The 22,281-nt window shown below is 37.9% G+C and overlaps 1 protein-coding gene across 3 annotated transcripts in view; it reads right to left on the bottom strand.

Annotated features, from left to right (window-relative positions):
• Nucleotides 1-17,936, bottom strand: part of PRIM2 (DNA primase subunit 2) — a 102,286-nt gene extending 84,350 nt beyond the window's left edge. Inside the window, exons 1-5 of one of the 3 annotated variants that reach the window (XM_062626124.1) lie at nucleotides 17,883-17,936; nucleotides 17,502-17,672; nucleotides 16,725-16,828; nucleotides 16,344-16,423; nucleotides 13,567-13,687 (exon numbers count right to left, since the gene is read on the bottom strand). In XM_062626124.1, coding sequence (XP_062482108.1) covers nucleotides 13,567-13,687; nucleotides 16,344-16,423; nucleotides 16,725-16,828; nucleotides 17,502-17,655 — 459 coding nt within the window. In that variant the 5' untranslated portion in view covers nucleotides 17,656-17,672; nucleotides 17,883-17,936. Of the gene's footprint in view, nucleotides 1-13,566; nucleotides 13,688-16,343; nucleotides 16,424-16,724; nucleotides 16,829-17,501; nucleotides 17,764-17,882 lie in introns of those variants that run through there. The other 2 variants (XM_062626125.1, XM_062626126.1) reach the window with 2 other exon arrangements.
• Nucleotides 17,937-22,281: the final 4,345 nt, after the last annotated feature.

Here is a 22,281-nt window from a genome sequence, read left to right on the forward strand (position 1 = left end):
ACCGGGGAAAAGGATCTTCCCTTTTCAGTGACAGTGGGTCATGTATTGTAGCTTGAAACAGTTTTAACACTTCTTGTTAAGTTTCTAAGACTTAAAAAAATGAGGAAAAAATCACAACATGAAAAGGGAAGGCATGAGAGGAAAGGAAGGAAGCAGATTTGGGACAACTTGCATTATTTCTAGTTTTCTTGCTTTATACATGCAGGTTATTCATGGACTTTTAATCACAGAATTGTCCCAGAAACACAAAGACACATAAATTTAGATTAAAATATGAATAATTTAATATGTAAGCCTTGGTTAAACTAACACTGGCAGTGAGCCAGTCCAAAAACTTCAAAATACATTTTATAACGCTGCTCCTTTTTAATGGAGAGATGAAGATGCATGCACACATTGTACTACTATATATGCACAACTGCTTACTTCAGCTGTTTCTAGGTCTCCCAGTAAGGAACAAGAACTCAATGCACAAGGCCTTTACTTTTCCAAGGCTCAGCTTCAGGTGTTTATAGGCACACATTGCTGGTGTCCTTACAAAGTGAACTTCTTACAACTTGCTTAAGCAGCTGGTACTCAAGTGGCACAACACCCTTCTCAAAAAGGGATGGCATCAGCATCTCAATACTACACTATATTTCAAGTATGAAAAAGACAAAACAATCATTTCCTAGTCAATCTTCTCCATTGCCACACATCACAGTGCAAACTAGACTAGAATACAAAAATATTAACTTAGATATCATTAAATTTAAGAATATAACTTTAAAGTGTATTCAGCCAGCTAACGAACACTAGCTTGAATAGGAAAGGACATCATTCCCAGCCATGCTACCAGTTAAAGCAAGCATGGACTTTAAAACATTTCAGAGGCTCAAAAATCTGATGACTCTTCTTAAGGGATATCAATTCCATTTTAGCCAGGCACAATGAATTAAAAAGAAAATTCTATTTCCGATGGTACTACAACTTACTATTTTAGTTCTTGTTCAGGTTGCTGGCATCCCTTAAAACATAAAGGGCTGTTCTTGGAAGATTATGTATTCTTATCCATTGACTGAAACGCTGTTTGGTTTTTTTTTAAAGTCAGGAGTGGGCATGAAGGACATTTTATGGATCTTCCTCAAGTATGCAGCTAATTCATGCTTACTATAATCACAGAGAAAACTCAGAGACACAGGTCCAGTTTCCTACATTCCTGACAAACATTGCCCTACATCCATGAAAAGGGAAGCTAAACAAAACAATTACAACATATTACTACATACATACGTGTACGTATATAAATGTTATATTACATACATATTAAAGTCACACATTACTGAGGAGCTAAGGGAAGATCCTTATGAGAAATATGCTAACAAGTTTTCTTCTGTTCACAGATAAGGATGCTAACATCAGACTCAATTTTGCAAACTTATTAACAAATGTTTCTCTAGGTTCAATCACAGGATTAGCAGGGAAGAGTATTTCAATGTTTGCACCATTTTATAAAACTCACATCCAAAACAGCACCTAGTAAATTCTACTTACAGTGTATTTATATCCTCCACAAACTATCCTACAAGCTTTTATGCTGCTTTACTAAGGAACAATACAAACATTTCTGAAGTTACCATCTGCATTCACTGCAGGAATGTGAGGAATAAATTAATTTTGGAAACAATTTTAACCTTAGCCAGTACAAAATGATGCCTTCATTGTCCAAAGAATTTATTTTCTTCTTGAACAACATATGGACATCATTTTACAAAAAGCACTGTTGATTTCCCAGTCTTCTCTTTCTTTACGCCCAAAAAAGAACAAGAAGAAGACACTTGATGACACCATTCTCCTTGTCTTTACAATGTTTCTTCCAGGAATCCAAAATTACTGATTGCTACGAATTAAGGATCTATAGGGACCATGTTAGGAGTTGCTCTTTTTTTATCACTTCCAAGCCACTAGACAAAAAGCAGCACATGTGACCTGGTCAACTACTAAGTGCTAGAGCACATCATCACACAAGAAGTGTGGGTGCCCTTCCCACCTCTTCTGTCGTAAGCTGAAGAACATGGTGTTGAAGATACCTATTATCCACTGCGTTTCTGGTACAGCTGCCACTTCATATCACTTTAGAAATCCAGGGTTACAGCAGAACATTTGTGTCAGGATTCAGTCTGTATTCCAAATGTCTGTTTGTTTTCAACATGGTTTGATTCATCATCTCATTTTTATTGCAGTCTTTTTTGCCATTTTCATTTCAAAGCACATTCATTTTTTCAAAGCAGGAAGAGGATATACTTTAAACCACAAAGACTGTGCATAGTCCCCAGCACAGATTCAACCTTAAACAGGACCTTTAGAGTCCACTGTAACTCAAATGATAAACCACACAAAGCTACTTAGTAAGAATCATAGTGCTCTAGTGTGCTACATGGGGCATAATTAACTGTACAGTTTGTGTTTTAGTTTAGTTTCACAAGTCAATTTTAAGCAGTAAGAGCTATCTTCTAAAGGTCCATTCAGATCTCTACAGATAATCAACATCTGTTTCTAATCAAAATGAGATGATTACCATATTAAAACTTTTAATTAGCATTTTGCATCATTTACAAACTTGTTCATTATGTTTATGAAGGTGAAAGGGACATCCCCAGTAGCTGTATATTCTTCAATCACATCTATTGCTTAATTTCACAATTTTATAGAACATCAACACCATATGTGCAAATAAATACATGCAACTAGAATTACTGCAGCAAAATGTTACTTTTCTCCATTACTAATAACAAAGTCATGTTTACAGTTCAAAGATCCATTAGAGAAGGATAAATAGAGCTCTTTTCTCATCCACCCTAACAGTGCACCAAAAAAATGGCAAGCGTATGTTTTCCACTCCTTCCAGCAAACTTCTCCCTCTTAGATTTACGAGATGTGTTTATACTGTCCTGTGAATTGAGCTTTATTTTGAAAATCTGTAAGAACATACTACAATTCATTTTAAGCTTAGATGTTTTAATCAAACCTCACTCCATATCTACCCATTGCTCACAATGTTCACTCACTAGAATACTCAGGTTGCTTTGAAATCAACCCAGTTGTTCTGGATTGCAGCCAGTTAATAACACTGCTTTGCAGAAGACGTTGCTTTGCAAACAGACCTGCCAGCTGGCCTACCAAATCCTCGGACTGCAGTACAATGACCTGAAGAGTACGACATACTGGTTGAACTGAATTCCCACACTGCTAATACTTCTGATGAAAGAGGTCCCCCTAGGATTTTCTTCCCCTAATACGTAACTACAGTCAGCTACAAGAGGTAGCCACAAACCTAGGTATCAGTGAGGGGTTTTTTCTTTATATGGAACAAAAACCAATTATAAAAAAGGAACAGTCAATTCTATGACGAAGCCCCTGTTGGTTTCACTTAAATGTATTTCCTGAAACTTGAGTGAGAAATGTATTACTTCCTTCAAGTTCTGTAGGACAACAGTAACCTGTTACATTTGTAAAAGCATTAATGGTATATGTTTTGCTGTCTTACTGAACAAACTCTAGCATGGAAAAAAAAACACAAACAAAACAAAAACTAAACACAATCACAAACAAGGAAAAAAAAATAAACTGTTTCTAAGTGTTTCCACATACAATATTGTTTCTATTATGACTTCAAGCGCAGAGCTAAGTGATAGAATATGTATTTCTACTTTGGCAGTTAGGCACCATTTCCCACTTAGCTATGCATCACTTCTGACTTTTGCTGTCACCTTTAAGACAAGCATCACTGGTTTTCAAGGAAAGGGACAAACAGAAGATTCAAGCAGCTAGAAACAGATAAAATTCAGAACCATTTCCTTAACAAATGTAAACTGCAGCCTATTTGGGTACAGTTACTGCTTTGGCTTGGTTTAATTTTAAACACAATAAAATTAGGTTGCAGACTGTTTCCACTTTCAAGCATTTTTCCTCATCCTGTTTGGGAAGGGAAAAAAATATTATTTCATGCTTACAAAATGAAATCCCATAAACCCAAGCAGAACAACATTTTGGTTTATACACCTGGCACCAAAATGAATAATTATAGTCACAGCCTTTTAGTGGCCAAACACAATATTGAGGGTTTTTTTCTTCACCCGTATCTGTCCTTACTAAAAACACAAACTAGTCCCATTCTCATTAATCCAAATCTGATTTTAGAATCTCCCACACCTAATAAAGGCATCCATAAAACACTTTTTTTCCCCAAGAAGCTAACCTACAAATATTTATACAACTGCCCCACTACTGAGATAAATGCTGTTGAAGAAAGCGTAACAGTGATATCAGAAAGTCTCTCATAGGAGTGCTCTGATCATAAAAATAGAAATTAAAGAATTTTAATTTGTACTGCTTAAAGCTGCTAGAAAAGCACTTCAACGGCAACATCAAAGAGCTTCTGTGGAAAAAAAAAATATCACTAATGCATTTTGCTCTTGGTCTTTCATCTCAGATGCTGATAGATGCACTACAGAGCATTAGCTCCCCCAGCTGACTATTCTCATCTGCTGTTTATTCCCCGTTACTACAGTCCAAAGCATTTTCTTAAGACAATGTGCTTTATAACAGCATTAAAAAAATTAAGATGGTTAATTTTGCAACAACTGGCAGTTACCCTAAAACAAGACATCTAACCTAGAAGGTATAAAGAACTCATAATATTTTTTTATATTTCAAGAGTTTTCAGAGGTGAAGAAGTTCTAAGCTAATTTAAACAGGATTTTTTTATGCTCTGTGGAGAGAAAACAGCAACACAGAAAGATGTATTCAGGAAATATACTGCACTTTGAAGTTTATTTCTTGTGCGCCCTGCAGGAAGATAAAAGAACAGAAGCATTGCAGGGAATCTAAATTTAATTTTACATCATCTTTATACCACAGATAAAGACATGATAATAAGTACTAATTTTAATTTCATGTAGAAGCAGCAAAGAGGAAATGAGTTTAAGGAATGAACAGTCTGAAGATGAAACAGAGCTCACAGGATATCTGTACAGTCAAGATGATGACCAGAACATCACTGAAAAACAGATTAGGATAAAACTTTACATTTTATTCCACTCCACATTCCAGAGTATCAGGTTAAATTCCTGGCGAGGTACAGCAAGAAATCAATGCATCTGACAGCACTTAAGAAAAACACAGGAGACAACTAACAGCCCACACAGATCTGTCAAAAAACAAATTGTGTTCAGTCACTCTCACTGCCTTTATGATAGTGCAACAGACCTCATGTATAAGGAAAAATTAGGTGTCATATTGTATCAGAAGCCCTTAAAGCCACTCTCATAAGACACTTTCACAGGCAAACGACCAAATAGTTCCACTGAATATCCTATAACCTGGATGCAAAACCAATTGGAAAAGCCATGAATGGAAGAATTTAATTAAAAAATAGAAGGACATACTAAACCAAGTTCCCATTATTTAATTTTAAACTAAAATTCAATATTTTAGTTCCTAACCTGCATATTAAACCAGGTGCTGGTTACATATTTAAATGCTATGAGGCTGGGGACACCGGAAAGGCTCTAGAGAATGGGATCAGACAAGAGAATCTGGTCTAAAAGTGAAAACTGCATTTCAGCAGAGACACTTCAGGTTTTAAATCTGAGCCAGTTGTGTACAAAGCAAAAGCTGACTAACCAGGAATGCTAAGAAAAGCAGTTGTGCGACCAGCCCATCTCCAGCTTGGGAGTCACTATATGATACTATCTGAGGGAGGGGGAAACAAGAGGGGGGGAAGATGGAAAGAATACATTCACTTAACCTGAGTGTCATCTTAAAATTGGTAATGGTTCAGGTGGAATATTCTGGCTAGCTGACACTGCACCTAAAAAATAAGTTAAAAAAAAAAAAAAAAGCTGCCCCACTAAAAAAAGGCAAAGGACACCCAGAGAAATGACAAATCACCACACACAAATAAAGGCTAAAAGAAGAAACAAGAAAGCATGATGTCTGTCTTCTTATAAGTAGAATGCAAATACAAAGAGGAAGAAAAAAGACCAAAACAAAAAAAAACCAAAAAAACAAACAACCAAAACCACAACAACAAAAAACACCCTTTAGTGGACAGAACAGGAAGAAATACATAGCATTTTGAAAGCAATGACAGAACATTTTGGTCCACGTGAAAAGGAGACCCTTGAACAATCCCCAGAGAGAGACAGAGTCCGACTGGTTAAGATGAAGAAATTCAACAGCAGGTTTTCACAAGAACCAGGTAGAAAGGAACCAGAAATTCACTGGACCTTCCAAATCGACGATGTATCATCCACGTACAGAAACCTTCAGCCGCAGCTGCTGAAAGGACAGATCTTTCATTTGATGTCTAAGAACAAGTGGTATGTCTTGAACAGTTAAAACTATGCAAACTGAAGCAGACAAAAGGCTGAATCTCAAGACTGGGGGCTTCAGATTAGATATTTCTGACAGTGCCAAAAAGTAAATGGCGTTCTAAGGAAACATATATCTTTGCAATACTAAACATAAGCTAGGAGAACATCCAAAAAGGAAAATGGGAAATACAAAACTAACAGAAAACAGAGCTAGCAGCAAAAGTTTTTAGCTATCAGGTAAGGGTTAAGGCCATACCAAACATCCATGAAAAAGAAGACAATTTGAAGAACTGAATTCTACTGCCCTCACCACAGAAACAGAACACAGAAAGGGTAAGTTGGAAGAAAACAGTGAATTGTTAAATTTTCTTCAAAACTCAAATGTTTTCAAAAGAAAGATTATGAACAGCCTAAGTGCATGATCAGTTTCAATGAAGCAGACTACGGCATGGCAGAAATTCCCAGAATTTAAGAGCAAAACTAGGGCCTGGTTCTGCTGAACGGTACACAGGAAATAGGAATGCAAGATGCTGAGATGTGTAAGTTAGAGGTTACTTTGTGATAGGAAGAGGAAGCCTTGTCCAATTTGAGAAACAGGAGAGAACAGCAAAATCAGTATGGCAGACCTATTCCAGGAGTTAGAAATTAAAGGTCCTAGAATATGTGGCAGTTATCTAAAAAAGAATTAGATAAGTGACAGTTCCTATAAGAAAAGTTCTATGAAAAGGCAATGAATAAAGACGTTTTGTTCATTGTCATTTTAGGGAACAGAAGGACTGAGCAACAGCTGAGGAAAAAGCCAAGTTCACTGAATGAAAGAAGTGTTAATAATTACAGAAATTAACATGTAAGTTAAAGTCACAAGGAATGAAAAGAAAGATAGACTTGTGCTAATAGAGTTTCCTTTTAAGGAAACATTATTCCAGATAATTTTTTGTAACTGGCAAGTTAGTTGTCAATCCAGGGGACTCCACTTCTAATTATTGAGCAAATCTACCCGTATGACTAGGCAACTTTTGACCCAATTTCTCCTTTAATGCTATAAAGCACAAGCTGACATGTATTAGAAGAAAAAGAAAGTGTAAATAAAACTCTAAAGAGAATACTGTCACCACTTTTCCTAAATATCTTAAAGCAGTTACTGAAAGAAGCCGAATATATTAGAGATGCCTATTTATATTTCAGAAGAATGCAAATATCCAGATTAAGATCCAGGAGTTATTATGCAATATGACAGACACAGCCTTGAAGGGCAAGAAAAAGATAAGCTGCATACAGAGTGAAGGAAAGAATAGATTTACTCTATTTTTATAGCTTTGGTTATCATCATCATCGTGATTATTTCCCAAGTGTCAGGTATAAGACCAAATATGTGAACAATAGGAAGCTCAACACCTTAATTCAGGAATTCCTAGGAACATCAGTGATCCAGGTATCTTGCAGTTTTATTCAAACCTAGACACACTGAAAGCTTTTTAATAGTAACTCGTGGCAGTTGCCACAAATATTCCGATTATATCAAAATGCTATCAGAACATCAAATCAATAAACCAGGATTTATCTCATACATTGAAGGCCTAACAGCACTATTTTAACAAATAATAAGTGTAATCACTCAAGGGCTTCTGATATGGGCATGCATAACCAACTACAAGAAAAAAGGGAAAAAGAGAAGTGGAAAGGTTGGGTAGGAACAGGGGGATAAACAGGTGGTACACACATAGCAGGGCATGTGGAAAACCACACAGACAGACAATCTCACTGATAAAATTACCTGAAAAAGTGGGGCTTGGACATAATGTTAACTGACTCCAAACAGGTCTTGTATCACAATCTGGCAGAAAAAAAATCAGGCACTCCTAACTTAAAGGAAAACATCAGATGCCCACAGCTCATGGCAAGAAAGAAAACAACTTTCTAGTTAAAGCCAAGCTTCACCTACCCGTAAAACCATTTATTTCATACAGTTCTTTCATATACTGAATTTACTGAAGATTAAAATACTTTCTCTAATACCTAATAACTGTAGTATTTAAAATATTAATTAGATTTCCCTTTAAATATCTTAAAAATCTGTATTAGTGGCTTTTACTGTCAGGCATCATTGCTGTAATTACTCATTTATAGTAAGATTTTAATGCTTTAATCTCCTAAATTGATGTAAATCTCAGCTGCACACCTGTGTTTGCATATTCTCTTTGATGCTCTGTGACCTTAAATGTCAGCATTTACTTCTCTTGAGTGCTGCTTAAGGATTTCCTGTGCACACAGACTAATGTGCCCTGAGAGCTGAAAACTACATACCATACATAAAAAGCTTCAGTATTTATCTGGACGATGACAGCACTATCCCTTAAAACTCTTCTTTTTTTCCCCCAAATATAGACTGTAAATATTCTGAAAGACCTTCAGAACCATTCCACAATTCTCCTGTTACTATGATAGAAAACCATTCAACATACCAAAGGAAATACTCTCAAAGTATAGATGAAAAATAAAAAAGCTTTAGAAATGGGGAACAGATTAGTAAGTGTTTCTAGTTTATTTAAAAGAAAAAAAAATTGAAACAATTATACATCAGAATCATCTTATATTGAATGTCCTATACTAAAGTGTCAAGAAAGGCAGTGTAGCACTTCTCTCAGGACAAAGACGCATCAAAAGCATGGAACTCTCACATCACAGCTTAGTTTTGAGGCAAGACTGTTATCTCGTCTCTTCTCCATTAAGCAGTTCTCCAAAATTTGGTGGACACCTGACAGCAATCCATCTCTGAAGAATTATTGAATACAGTACTATAGACTGAGGTCCAGAAATTTAAGTGTCAAATAAGGGCAAAAATAAGCTTTACTGAACAAGGCAACTGCAGAATTACTGAAGAGAATTTTTCTAAACTTCCTGTAAGTGCACTGCTCTAAGCTGAACTAGATGTTTTTTGCAAGACAGCAGTATTTTAACAAACATGAGCAAGCACCATTCAAATACCTGTTTCCTCAAGCAACAGGTAACATCAAGAGAAGTACCCCACAACTGGCTATCAATTAGGCAACACTGCTCTAAGAAAAACTGTGTTTTAAATAAGCTAGTAAATAGCTATCAAAATATTATTTCCTAAGAGTACTGTAAAAATGTCATGTAACAAATGCTGCTCCCAAGCCAAGCCTAAAACCTCCCAAGTCAAGCCTAACCACTCCCAGGAAAATACATGGAAGGGAATTCTACAAAATAATATATCACAGAGTGAATGAGTGAGTATGTACGTAAAATAATTTGTTTGCCCTCAAAACTTGTAACTCCTGTGAAAGTTCAAAAGTTACATTTCTTCGGTGCCTTACTTGCTGCTGGAAAGGAGGCTATATTGTAAACATCACTTTTGACACCATGGTTCAAACACAGCTTCTTTCAGAAAAAAAACAGGCTAAATACTGAATTGTTTAAATTCTCAATACAATAATTTTGAGTGGAAAGCAATGGAAGGTGTACAAATAACTGTTAAGATAGAAATAATCTTCAAAACTGAATGTTTTAATTTTTTAAGGTAGCTAAAAATCTTTAAGAGTGTCTGAGCAGCACAAATCTTAAATAATTTTTTTTCTAATGAAATACCAAAAGCTTTAAAGCTGTTTAGAAAATAAATCAGAAATTATGGAAATTAACTAGTTAAGACAATTAGCTTCAGACAAAGTACACCAGTTTGTATTATTTTCTATACTATTTGCAGGCAAAACAGCATTTCATTAAAGCAATATATGCCACTTCCCTCCCGCCCCCCCAAAAAATTGAGGTTTGGTGTTCTCATTAAGAGCCTGGCACCCATTACACTACACAGAATACTTTAACTAAAAGAAAATAGTGCAGTACTGCCCCAAACACTGGCCAAAATGCAAAAGCTGAAGCGTTACTGTCAGAGATGCTGAATACATCCTCTCAGTAAGAGCAAGTATTTAGTTATTTTAATAAACCCTTTGCCATGTATTTTGCTCCATCAGCAATATAGATGTTAGTCACAGGACAGAAGAAATCCTATTGTAAAAATTTAAACGCATTTTCATTGAATTTAATTTCTATTTTTAGTTTCAGAAAGCTCTTGCTCTTTGATTAAAATTCTCTTTAATCATGAGATCAGACCTACTGTCATTTCAAGCTCTCCTCAGCTGGCTGTCATATAAAAAATTCAGAAAGTCCAGTATTTTTTACTTATAGTTGCTAACAACTTCAATCTTCCCAAAAAGTTGCTAAGTAAGACCTTGAGTGCTAGTCTTCAAAGAAATATCTTAACAGCTGCATAATATTATCCCCCAGTGGGATTGAAGACTTCTTGATTCTACAAAGCAATAACTTTCAAGCCATGATTCATAAAATCTCAAGAACTACTCTGCAAAACCCTTGCCAAAATTTTCACGCATGTAAGCAAACATGAAAAGGAGAGAAGTGACAGATATGTCACTGTTTGGGTTACTTTGCTGGTGCTGTAAATGAAGATAACTGTGACAGAACTGTACAAAGTGATCCACTTACACCTCCTCCCCACAGAAAAAAGAACAGTTCTTCTACTAAATACTGAGAGTTGCTTCTTACATTGTTTCTCAGGATTGTTAACTGAAGACACAGCTATGCCAGTCTACACAGTAGTCTAAACTTCAGCAGCTCTGGCCTATCTCAGATTACAATTCTGAAACACAGAACCATTATCTAGAAAATGTAAGGCACCTGTCTTCTCTTTAAGGAGCTTTCACTGACTTTCTTAGGATATCTTCAGCAATTAAAATCCCACAGAGAATTTCTGTCTGTTTACCAGTACAGAAACTGAATTATAATATCAGCACTAATACCTTTTCCTGAAGACCATTCACCTTTCTGACAGGTGTTGCACAAAGTTTGATTTTCATGCATGCACAATGAGGCATAAAAACTTGCAACTTCTGACAGAGAAGTATGAAGAGTATAGCTGGTCTTCACTTCCTTTATAAAGCCTTTTACAAAAACAACATTGAGAAAAAGAGTATTGCTTTTACAGTGGCCTTAGTTTTAGTGGCACCTATACAGCACCATAGAGTTTACACCTGTTTCAGACATGTATTCAATCCTTAGTAATATTCAAATGTTTTATACATGATCTTGCAAGGAGGGATTACTTTTGCTTAAATTCCCACTGGAACTGGAAGGCAGGGAGGGAAGTAGAAGCAGAGAAGTGTATTTTCAATGAAATGATGCTTTGTCGCCTCAACAGGCATAGGAAAGCAATACCTTCTTAATCATTTTGACATATTGAAGACACATTCAATAGCACAGAACCAATCCATACTCCTAGCTATTTGCAGCAACCTGCAAACATTAATTTATTCTCACAAGGCTGAATGCCGAAACTGTGACAGGACAATATGAGACTGGGGAATAAGCAATGGAAATCTAGCTCCACAAACACACCGCTCGCTGAAAGGTCTGTTGAACCAAAGAATGACATTTCTAATAGTCTGTCAAAGACCCAGGAAAGCCTGTGTGTTACTGTTTAGCTAGACAAATTCATTCTCAACACTGCACAAATTACCTTTAGCCATCAACATGTACTGGTGTCAGATATTTTAATCCAGGAATACATCATGCGTGTCAGTCACGTATTTTAGAATATTTAAGTTCTTCTAATTAAACAGTATTTTACGAGAAAGTTTTTTTCAGTAGTGATGATTGTACATTAGTTTTTATTAAGTTTGCTTTGAGAGCTACAGGCAAAGCTGGAGCTTTCTAGAAAAAGAGTTCATAGCTACAGTGCAAAATTTTATTGAAGTCATTAATATAGAAACAGCAATAGACATTTTCAATTAATCCACTCAAGACAAAAGAAGCAGTATATAACAGCAGGAACTCATTTGTAATATCCCTAAAGCATCTCAAAACCCACAGTCATTTGACTACAGCTTTGGTATTTTCAAGGGTTTTCATAAGTTGGTAAAGAACTACAATGAGTTTAAGTTACAAGGGGAAAAAGCTTTGAATCTAAGTTCTAATGAGAAAGCAACACCTGTAGAGTAAGAGCATTTACAGAATTTTGGACCCAACTTTTATTCTGCATTCTCCGTAGCATGTATTTAATGGGCAAAAATCAAATAGTCTAGTGAATGAAAATAACACTTACATAGACTTCATATACACATACATGTACCAATAAACCTGTTATTTAATTGTACATAATTTCTTTTAAAATTACACATAAATCCTTCAACACAGTAGGCAATTTTTAACTACCATATCTAATACCAGCTTGGTTTAGGTTTTTGTTTAAGCTAAATCTCTTTCTTGGTTATACATCTATAGCTGCAATAACTCACATAAGATGCACAAAACAGCAGAATTGAAATTATTTTGAGCGTGCACAAACATACAACCATGTGTCAAAAAAATACTTGCAAAGTAGAAACCTATCGGTTTTAACGCACAGTGACAACTACACAGTAAGTTATGTTCTTGTGCAAGCCATACAGGATTTTCATATTTTATTTTAATTATGCCCTCAACAGCTGAGTTTTAATCTTCATATAGTTTTCCATATGTCAGTTTTATGAAATGGTACAATGTGCACAGTCCCCAGGTCACTGTGGGGACCCACTGCCTTGGTTACTATAGCAAGAAGCCAGTTAGTAGATTGCAAAGCTTCTAGAGTAAAGTTTATGAATAAAGACATACGCTGACCAAAACTAATTTCCAAATAAAGTCAGTAAACTGATGAGAATGGACTGCACATATACTTTAGGCTGGAATCAAACACAGCTATTGCTTTCTTATCACTGAAACTCTTAAAGGTGAATTATCACACAATTCATCACTTGCATATAAAAGGCGGCAAAGTAATTGTGACCTGAGTGTCATTTGCCCTGATGGACATACAAATGCCACATCTGAAGAACACAGACTAGCTCTAACCTTTTCAGAATCTTGATTCAAAAATACCTATCAGCTTTTGTAGACATTGTTAACTTACCTTTGTAAGCAGACCCATCTTCTCTTGTTGCAGCACATAATTACATCACTTAATCCTCATTTCTGTGGCATGCACATGACTCTCCAGGTTCAGAAGTTCTGTGCGGTTGGGTTTTTAAAGCCATAACTTCAAATTTTATTTTCTGAATGGAAGTACTAGAGCTACCTTAATGAGAATTTTAAAATATAACAGGCACATCCAACATGACACAAATGCAGAAAGTAACATACTTACAGCTTCAAATGATAAGTTAACGTGTTCCAGAAATTTCTGTCTTAAACTGTCAGTTAGTTCATTGAAGCGATACCGCAAGAGGTCCATTTCTTGTTGAAGAAACCAGCGCCTGAGATCCTCACTGCAAGGAAATAATTAAAAAAAATAAAAATAACATATTCTGGTTATGCATTCTCTTTTTCTCTATAAACTAGATGTCAAACATAGTGAACACAACATTTAATATGCTGGCTTTGGCATGGGACCCACAAATGGAGGAGCTTGGAAGAAAAGGTAGGAAACCTTCAGGAAGGCGCATTCAATCCAAAAAGGCTTGTGAAGAGCCAGTACACTAAGAAGCATGACTGCAGATGTTTTGGACTAACAAAGTTAGAGCTGTGTTTGACATTAAAGTGAATGAAACGAGATTATTCTATTTCCTGGTCTTGACAGATGTAAGTGACATTGCAAGATGCGCAAAGAGATGCAAAAGAACAGTATGGATGAAACTATTCACTCAAGACTACATACTGTATCTTAGCAACATTATATGGAAATAAGCTTTAAATTCTTGGATATCAGAAGGCAGAAGGACAGACAAGAGAACATTACAAATTTAACTGACAAGAACGGTGCAGCTGGACACTTCAGACCATGTAAAAAACAAACCAAAACAATACAATACAGACTAGAAAAACAGCTGATGTAAACTCATACCCCTGGGTGGCACTGTTGGCCAAGTGGAAACTTAAAAAGGCGGTGCCGCAGGAAAACAAAACTCAATTCAGCCCGGTTTGCCGCTCTGTCTATTCAAGTACACTTTCAAACATACTTACCTTAATAGCTTTCATCAATTAACCTAATGATTTGTGTGAAGCTTATTTTTCTGACCCAATACAATAAAAGCTTAGAGAACAGTACATTCTCTTTGCATCCCAATTTTATCTTTTGGGGAACATGCCAGTTTTAAAGCATAGAAATATCCCTGAAATAACTGCTTCTCAAGAAAGAATGAAGAATGGTAGGCACAGGATCACCTCACAGTGCCTAAGTTACTATTTTCCATTTTATGAGTAAGTAGTAAGTCCACCTTCTCAAAGAAAGAAAAAAAAAAAAAGCTAGTTTAAGTAGAAACTGACTATCAAGCTGCTTTACTGAAACACTGCATCAAACTATCTGTATAGAAACAGGAACACAAAAATACATTTGCAAGTAGTTTTCAGAGTGCCCTGGAGCTCCAACCAAGGCCCCTCCTCCCTAAGAAGGGGTCTTTCTCTCTAGACAATAAAGCCAGGCTCTTTCCTTCTGATTCTGTGACCAAAAATAGCTTGTATTTATTTCTGCAAAGTGGTTCACTTTCAACAAGCTGCTCACCTCTCTCCTGCCTAATTATTACGATAATTCCCTGAAACACAGGGTTTGAACCATGTCTCCTATTTATTTCATAATCAAGCACTCAGTAAGTCAAGAAAGCACTTATACAAATGATAAGGATCTTTTTATAAAAATATAGCTTGCAGAGAAAAAGAAAATAGTCCAATTATCTGCATCTGTTATCTGGAATCAGGAGATTCCAGAGCAATATAGTGATGCAACACATGGTGGGGATAGACGGGCACAGCCCAGATGTTTTTTGAAAGGGCAATACAATGGGATGTTTATAATCCAGGAAACATCAGGGTGTTTAACGTCACCCAGGGCCTGCCATGTTTTTTCACCCAGGTTTCCTCCATCTGGAGGCTTTTGAAGCCTCTGCTACCTCCTGTTCTGATCACATGATCTGTAGTTTACACCTATCATATTGTTAGACACCTTGGTCTCTTCTCTAACACTTGCCCCAAACATTCAACTGTCTCATGACCCATTTCAAGGAAAAGCCCCATCCATTTCAGCTCCAGATCTTGGCTTATAGCACAGTCCCTCCTCACCTTCCCTATGTGTTTTTGCTTATAAATCTTTTTCTATCCATAGCAGCACTGTCAGCTACCACAGTATCATAACATGTAATCTACCACACTCACCTAATTTAAACTATATTATAAATTGAAATGCAGTTGAATTAACAATTCAAAACAGTATAAACTTCATATTTGCCAGGCTTAATTCCAAAAAAGGACTGCAAGGGCAAGGAGTCAGGAGTTCACTTTAATGCAAAACAAAGCTGCTAATAGGCATAAAACACTGACAACACAAAAACTACAGCTGAAGCAAAAGAAATGCACTCGACTGGACCAACTTTGTGCTTGAGATTTCACATGACAAAAAAATTGCAGTGCAACCATCCACGGCAATGAATCTGCAAAATCAGTAGAGGAAACCTCAAACTCGGATGGCAATTTTAGCTTGCCAGAAGTAAGGCTCTCTCTCGAGACAATAATATAAAGCCTATTTACATAGTCAGCTCTTTGGTCAGTAATCAACAGTTTAAGTATATGCAGCAGTTAATCTAAATTAAATTCTCAATCACTGTGAAAGCCTAACAAAACCTTAATACTGGTGTGCTTTAGTCTTACAAAAGATGTCAAAAGGAAGAGACCCAAATTAATGTTCTATGCACAAGACACAAAACTTTATACTTTTAAGTATTACAAAATCTGGATATTAATTTTGATCTCAAGTATCCCTTTTGGCACAGCTGTAATCAGGTTCCTAGGAAAAAAAAACCTGCTCTCTTTGAACCTACCTTTCTATTTAGTAGACATGCAACTCTAAAATAACCATAATGTCTGTAACAAAGAAATGTAGTATCTGTGTAGACTTTAATAGTAAAAGTACAACATAATCCAAAAAGTACTTACGACTGACAGTAAGCAAGGCGTAGTATGAAATGAGATATATGGTCTTTTCTTCTTGCTTCATAATCATCCTCAGCCAAAGCCTAAAGAACATATTGCTATCATTATTTCAGATAATCTCTTCCAGATCAAATATAAAATTAATTTATCACTGATGTTCAATAAAACACTGTTTAATACTCATCTTTCAGACAATAAATGCAAGACTTTTAAAGAAAGGGGGTATCCTAAAGAAATATATACTCTCAAAGAAAAACTACACTTCTGACAAAATGGCAGAATTTAAGTTTTAGAGGTTTCATCACCTCTACTTTTATTCAGAATTCTTGAACAGTGTAAAGAAAATAAAGTGCAATAGAGTTCCCTTTTTTGATTTTTACTTACTTTGTAGGGAAACTTTAGTTTCCGGAGCTCAGCCTCCAGCTTAGTTTTGTATACGTCATTACCTCTTATGTAGCTCACACCAAGGTTTTCAACTACTTTGAGCACTGGGGAAAAATGGTTCATATTAGAGACAACATATTGAGAAGAAATGTAACTGTATCATGTCCTGGGAAATGCACAAACTGGAGTAAGGCCACAGGAACTGCTTTTAGTGGTATGGGGAGCTAAGGGGTAAGAAATACAGAAGATAATGTGTCATCCACAAGTGCTGAACAGCTCAGCCGATTCTGGGATGCATAGTCACCAAGGAAAGGAAGACAGCCAACAAGGAAAGGGAAACTCTGATGGATCAGTCTCAGAACATTGGTTTCCACCATAATGGTGGAAACCTTGGATTCAGAGGTTTCCAGGAGGTCAGGAGAACCCTTGCCCCAAGCTACAACAACATGAATCATTGTGCTGAGACATCAAATATGTCACAACACCTAGAAAGGGAAATATGCTTATAAAACCCACCACTGTAAACCACAACCATGCAGTCCTGATGGCTATATGCCAAACACTCGTGAAATCAATCACAGCTCTCTGAAACACCTAAAGCAGCACGTTTACCTCTATAAAGGCGGTTCATTTCAGCATGAGCAGGCAGACAGTTCACATTAATAACAGGCAACGAGAGCATCTAAACCCGCTAAAAATACATACAGCCACGATAGGAAGAATCGGAACTCCGAGGGAGGGACGTGGGGGTGGAGGAGGGCCCAGCATGCTACTCACGCTTCAGGCGGTCGATGGCAAAGCTCTCAAACTCCACCAGAGAGATGCTTTCCGTGGGGGGCTCCAGGTAGAACTGCAGGCTGTGAGGGTACAGCTCCCGCCGGTCCCCGGCCAGTCGCGCCTGCCTCAGCCTCGCTCGACTGGAGAACTCCATCTGACCGGCCGGCGGGCCTGGGGTCAACACGGGCGCTCAGCAGAAGGCAGCACCGGGCGGAAGGGAGTAGAGAACGGAAGACAGCCGCCACTGCCCCTGGGTTCGCCCAAAGCCCGCCCGCCACCGACTGCCCCGGGGTTCTGCCCCTGCCCCTCCCCCCCGCAGTGACAGACCCCCGCGTCCCCATGGCAACCGCCCTCCGCGCCGCGGTAACGCAGAACCCCCACCTGCAACCGCGCGCAGTCCAACCGCCGCGGCTTCCCGCGCAAGGGCGGCCCCGCCCACTTCCGCCCTCCGCGCCCGCCCGGACCACGCCTCCTGAGCTGCAATTGGCTCGCGGCAGCGAAGGGGAAGGAGTGCCCGCAGCCAGCATGGCGGTTCCCGCCGGGGGCTCGCTTCCGAGGGCGCTCGGTGGTGGCCGGGCCTTTGTACGCAGGCGGCACCTAAGCTGATTAAAGGGGCCTTCTCGTGTGGGTATTCTGACAGCGGGTGATGCACCGTAGCTAACTTGCTGTCAGGTTGTGGTTTTCACTACTGAAAGTCTTTAAAAATATTTGCCATCAAGTGAGACAAATGCTCTTCCTGTGGTTTTCTTCCAGCCTTTCATAGTGCTGCCAAACGGGATTGAAAGTGAAAGAGCGCAGTGTGCAAGCCCTGAGTAACTTTCTTTGAATACCATGATCCCATAAACTCTGCATGTTGTATAACTCTGTAATTCTGTAATTTTTCCAAGATGACCGCAGGATGTGCCATTTTTGCTGCAGCTGAGGCCGTGTTCTGTTGTGTGTCCTTACCTGAAAATGCCACTTGCTAATTTTCCCCAAACAGAAAACTTGGTTAATGATCTTACAGCAAGTTCAGAGTGCAGAGGGATGGAAAATCAGGATTGACATACTGTTAATGCCCACAAAGTGAGGAAAAGCAGTAACCTAGACTGGCATTTGCTTACGAGCAATGAAGTGATCGTGGACCAGGACACGTTTTAGACTCATGTCCACGGGCAGTACCCAAGACACTGCTGGGAAATGCAGCTGCAGCTTTAACAAACACTGCCTCTAGAAGCCAGCCTAGAAACTGCAGCCTGCCTCTGTGCTAGCAGATTGAACATGGTGCCGAGTTCAAATAGTGCAGGATAACCCAGTCCAGTTACCCTTCAGAACAAGGTGGCCACATCCAAACTGCCTACGGAGAATACTCCTATGCTCATTCTCAGACTGTGAAGTTTGCAGCTTACTCTAACCTAAACCTCAGCCAAGGGACCAGCTGAACAATTTAACAGGGCAGAAAATCATTCCCACTCTCCAGGGCTGCTTCGTAGTTTTCCAGGAAAAATCAAGCTATTGGTATCTTTTTATATATTTATCTTTTTGTAATATATTTAACCCAAAGTAACTATATATACACACATATAAAGCAGCTTTAACCCAAAGCAACCTTTTCTGAATAGCCAGTGCTCATCCCTATATGGGTTCTTCCTTTCTCCGCCTGGCTGCTTCACGAGTTGCTCAGGAGTAGGAGTGCATCTGCCAAAATCCACCTAGTAGTTGCAAGAAGGCAAAGCTTTTCCCTTTGACCAGTGTGTTGGTACCCAAGAGGTCTCACTGAGACTGGCAGTACACCAGCCAGGGCAAGTCAAGGAGTACAGTAAGAGCTGGCACATTTGCTGTGTGCAGAGTTCTGTACCCGACCTGGACCAGAGGGGGGGAAGTGTGACAAAGCTGAGGAGCACTCTGCAGAAACGAGCAATACTTTTCATTTTCATTTCATTTCACATGAGCAGGACCACACCTTTCAAAACCATGGTTTGTTGTCCATCAGTGTTTCTTCTACTGAACCATATCCTGCTGATTATTTTTGATTTAGTACTATTTTTTCCCTCTAATGCTGAATACTGATCCTCAGATAACTGAAGACCTATCCCATTTGTTTGTTTGCTTGTTTGTTTTATTTCAGTTAGCTATTTACACTAACATTATTGCAAAAAGTCATATGATTACTTTGGCAGAAATTAAGAAGCAAAACCAACATATTACTAGACCCAAATCTATCTTACAATGCAAAACTTTATGAAGGGTTTCTCAGCCTTTTCACACAAAAATATTTTCCGGGGGCGGGGGGAATCTATTGAAACCTATAGATGGTAATATTTTCCACAATATCATTTTGGTTATTTTTTTATACATGTATTTTCACCACTTCCACAGAAACATTACCATAGGGTTTGATTTTTTAAGTTTGTTTTTTTTTTTAAGAGAATCATCAACATTGCAACAACCCACCTCACAAATGTTTTAAAACAACATCCATATGGTCACCTGTCAAACCGTCCCCATCATCCCATCCAAACACTATGCAAATTAGCATACCCCAAACTGTTGTGCTGTTCAATTAACAAAACCCCCAATCCTTATTTGCATTAAATATCAGCACACAGCTTCTCCTCCCACCTTTGTTATACTGACTAGCAGAGTGCCCAGTGCTAATCTGTCACAGCCTGGTTCTTTACTTGCATAACTCCAGCTGCTAATAAAAAGGTAAATATGGCAATACTGATACCAGTATCTACTCTCTCTTTCAAGCTGCTGCATTCATCCATCATTTTGGGGATGTTTGGATCTCTGCGGATGCAGAGATTAGCAGAAAATGTCCTTTCTCTGCTTCCAGCTCCCTTTCAGCTCTTATTGTTCATTATATTATATATTAATAATATATTGTTCATTATTGCTTATTATATACCCATAATCTTACTTAGTACATGTATCATCAGCTTGATTGAATTCTCATGTAACTCAGTCTTAATACATATTACCTTCATAACTTGCTTTCTTCGTGTTTTCACCTCTTAAAATATTCTTCTTGAATACTTTTTTCAACTCTTGTTTATTCAAAATATTTCTTTACAGATTTTTTCCATTATTTGATTCCTTTACTGGTCTGTTATGGGGTTGGGATTTTGGTGGGTTTTTTTTCAGAAGTCTTGAGTGGTTTACACTTGTACTGTATTTGTATCATTCTAGCCCAATTTCTCTTTGTATGTCTGTTTTGTAGTTCTGTGCTTCACGCTTGTTATTACTTCTGTAAATGTTTGTCATCCAGGTTATACTGAGAATTTTTTTCTGACTGTAATGCACAGATACCTCTATACTTACTATAAATAGCAGTGCAAATGTTCTGAGCTGGCCTTTAAATTCCTGCAGGCTCTGAAATGAGTAAAGCATGAGTCATGCAGTGAAGAGAGGTTCAGGGGGCTATTTTAGTCAAAATACACTTTCAGTCTCTCAGTGTTAATTTATTTAAGTGGAGACTGACAATGGTCACATCCTTTGTGACACTCTAAGTCTCTCTAGCTCCACTAGTACAGGGCTTTTGAATCCTGGATTTATTCCCAAGTCTCATGTCTAAGACTTTTAGTGCACAGGCAGAGGAAATCTAGGTACATCCTCACAATCTTGTTAAATTTATCCTAACAGGTAGGTCTGTCATCCAGCTCTGCCTCTCAAGGCATGCATCTTCTTCAGTATGTTTAGGCTGCTGTAGGAAATATGCTGACTGCATCCTTGTTCTGTCCTATATTTTCAATCCCTTAGCATCATTTTTCAGGCTACATATCAAGGAATAATCTGATGTGTCACTGTGCTAGGCTTCTCCAAAAGGATGCCACTCTTGTACTCTGTTATAAAATGTTCCATGTGCTTTATATAATTTTGCCCACCATGCTGGGGCTTCAGGGGCGGTTGGCCTTTTTTGGCTTTTTTTTCTTCTCTTGTTAATATTCCTCTGATAACTTTTGATGATTCAATCGGCGATAGAGGGCTTGAAGCATCAAAGATAAGAAGGACTTGCAAATTTGAGAAATTAGAGGCTGGGTAAAGGGAAGAGTGAGAGATTCAAATTTCTCCCATGAGAAAGAAAAGCAGAACTCGGCCTCTTTTGTGTGTGCAGCAGCAGCAACCAGCCAGTTAACACAAACATCCTGGCCCACCAGTGTAAATACAGCTGGAGCTCAGCTATTGCTCTGTCATCTCCAAACAAACAGACAGGGGAAGTTTTGAACTATCCAGCATCAGGACTGAGAAAGAATTCATTTGTAGACTTCATATATTCTTCTGTACAAAGACATCCTTCTTTTTCCTAGTATGTCTGCCATTACCATATTTAAATTGTGAGCTTCTGAAACATGGCAGACATTTTCCAGTCTATCTGTATGGACACTGATGTTTTCTTTTCTTGGAATTTATTGCCACTAAACCAATTTACAAGAAGAAAATGCTTTTGTTACATATAGTATTTCAGTTTGGCTGCATTTCTAATACCCTCTTGAGATTAACTGAGCAGTAAAGAGCAAGATCCTTTCTTATCAAGTAATATGTAGGTAACTGAAAGATTTCTTTAACCTCCGAATTATCCAATATAAATATATCCAATACTATCCAATATAAAAACTAGACATAGCTATGTATAGGAATTTTATCTGTGGATGGATTTTTAGCAAAGAATGGCCACATTCCCAAGTCAGCAAGTGCCTTTGTGGAGCTCAACATGAACGGAGGATGAAGGAGGACATGGGTAAGGAAGCAAAAGTAACAGTGCAAGCAAGATAAGAAGAAACTAGAATGTGCTAAGATA

The sequence above is a fragment of the Pezoporus occidentalis genome, unplaced genomic scaffold, assembly GCF_034315485.1.
Source record: "Pezoporus occidentalis ecotype Australia unplaced genomic scaffold, CSIRO_AGI_Poc_V1 ctg29, whole genome shotgun sequence".
NCBI lineage: Eukaryota > Metazoa > Chordata > Aves > Psittaciformes > Psittacidae > Pezoporus > Pezoporus occidentalis.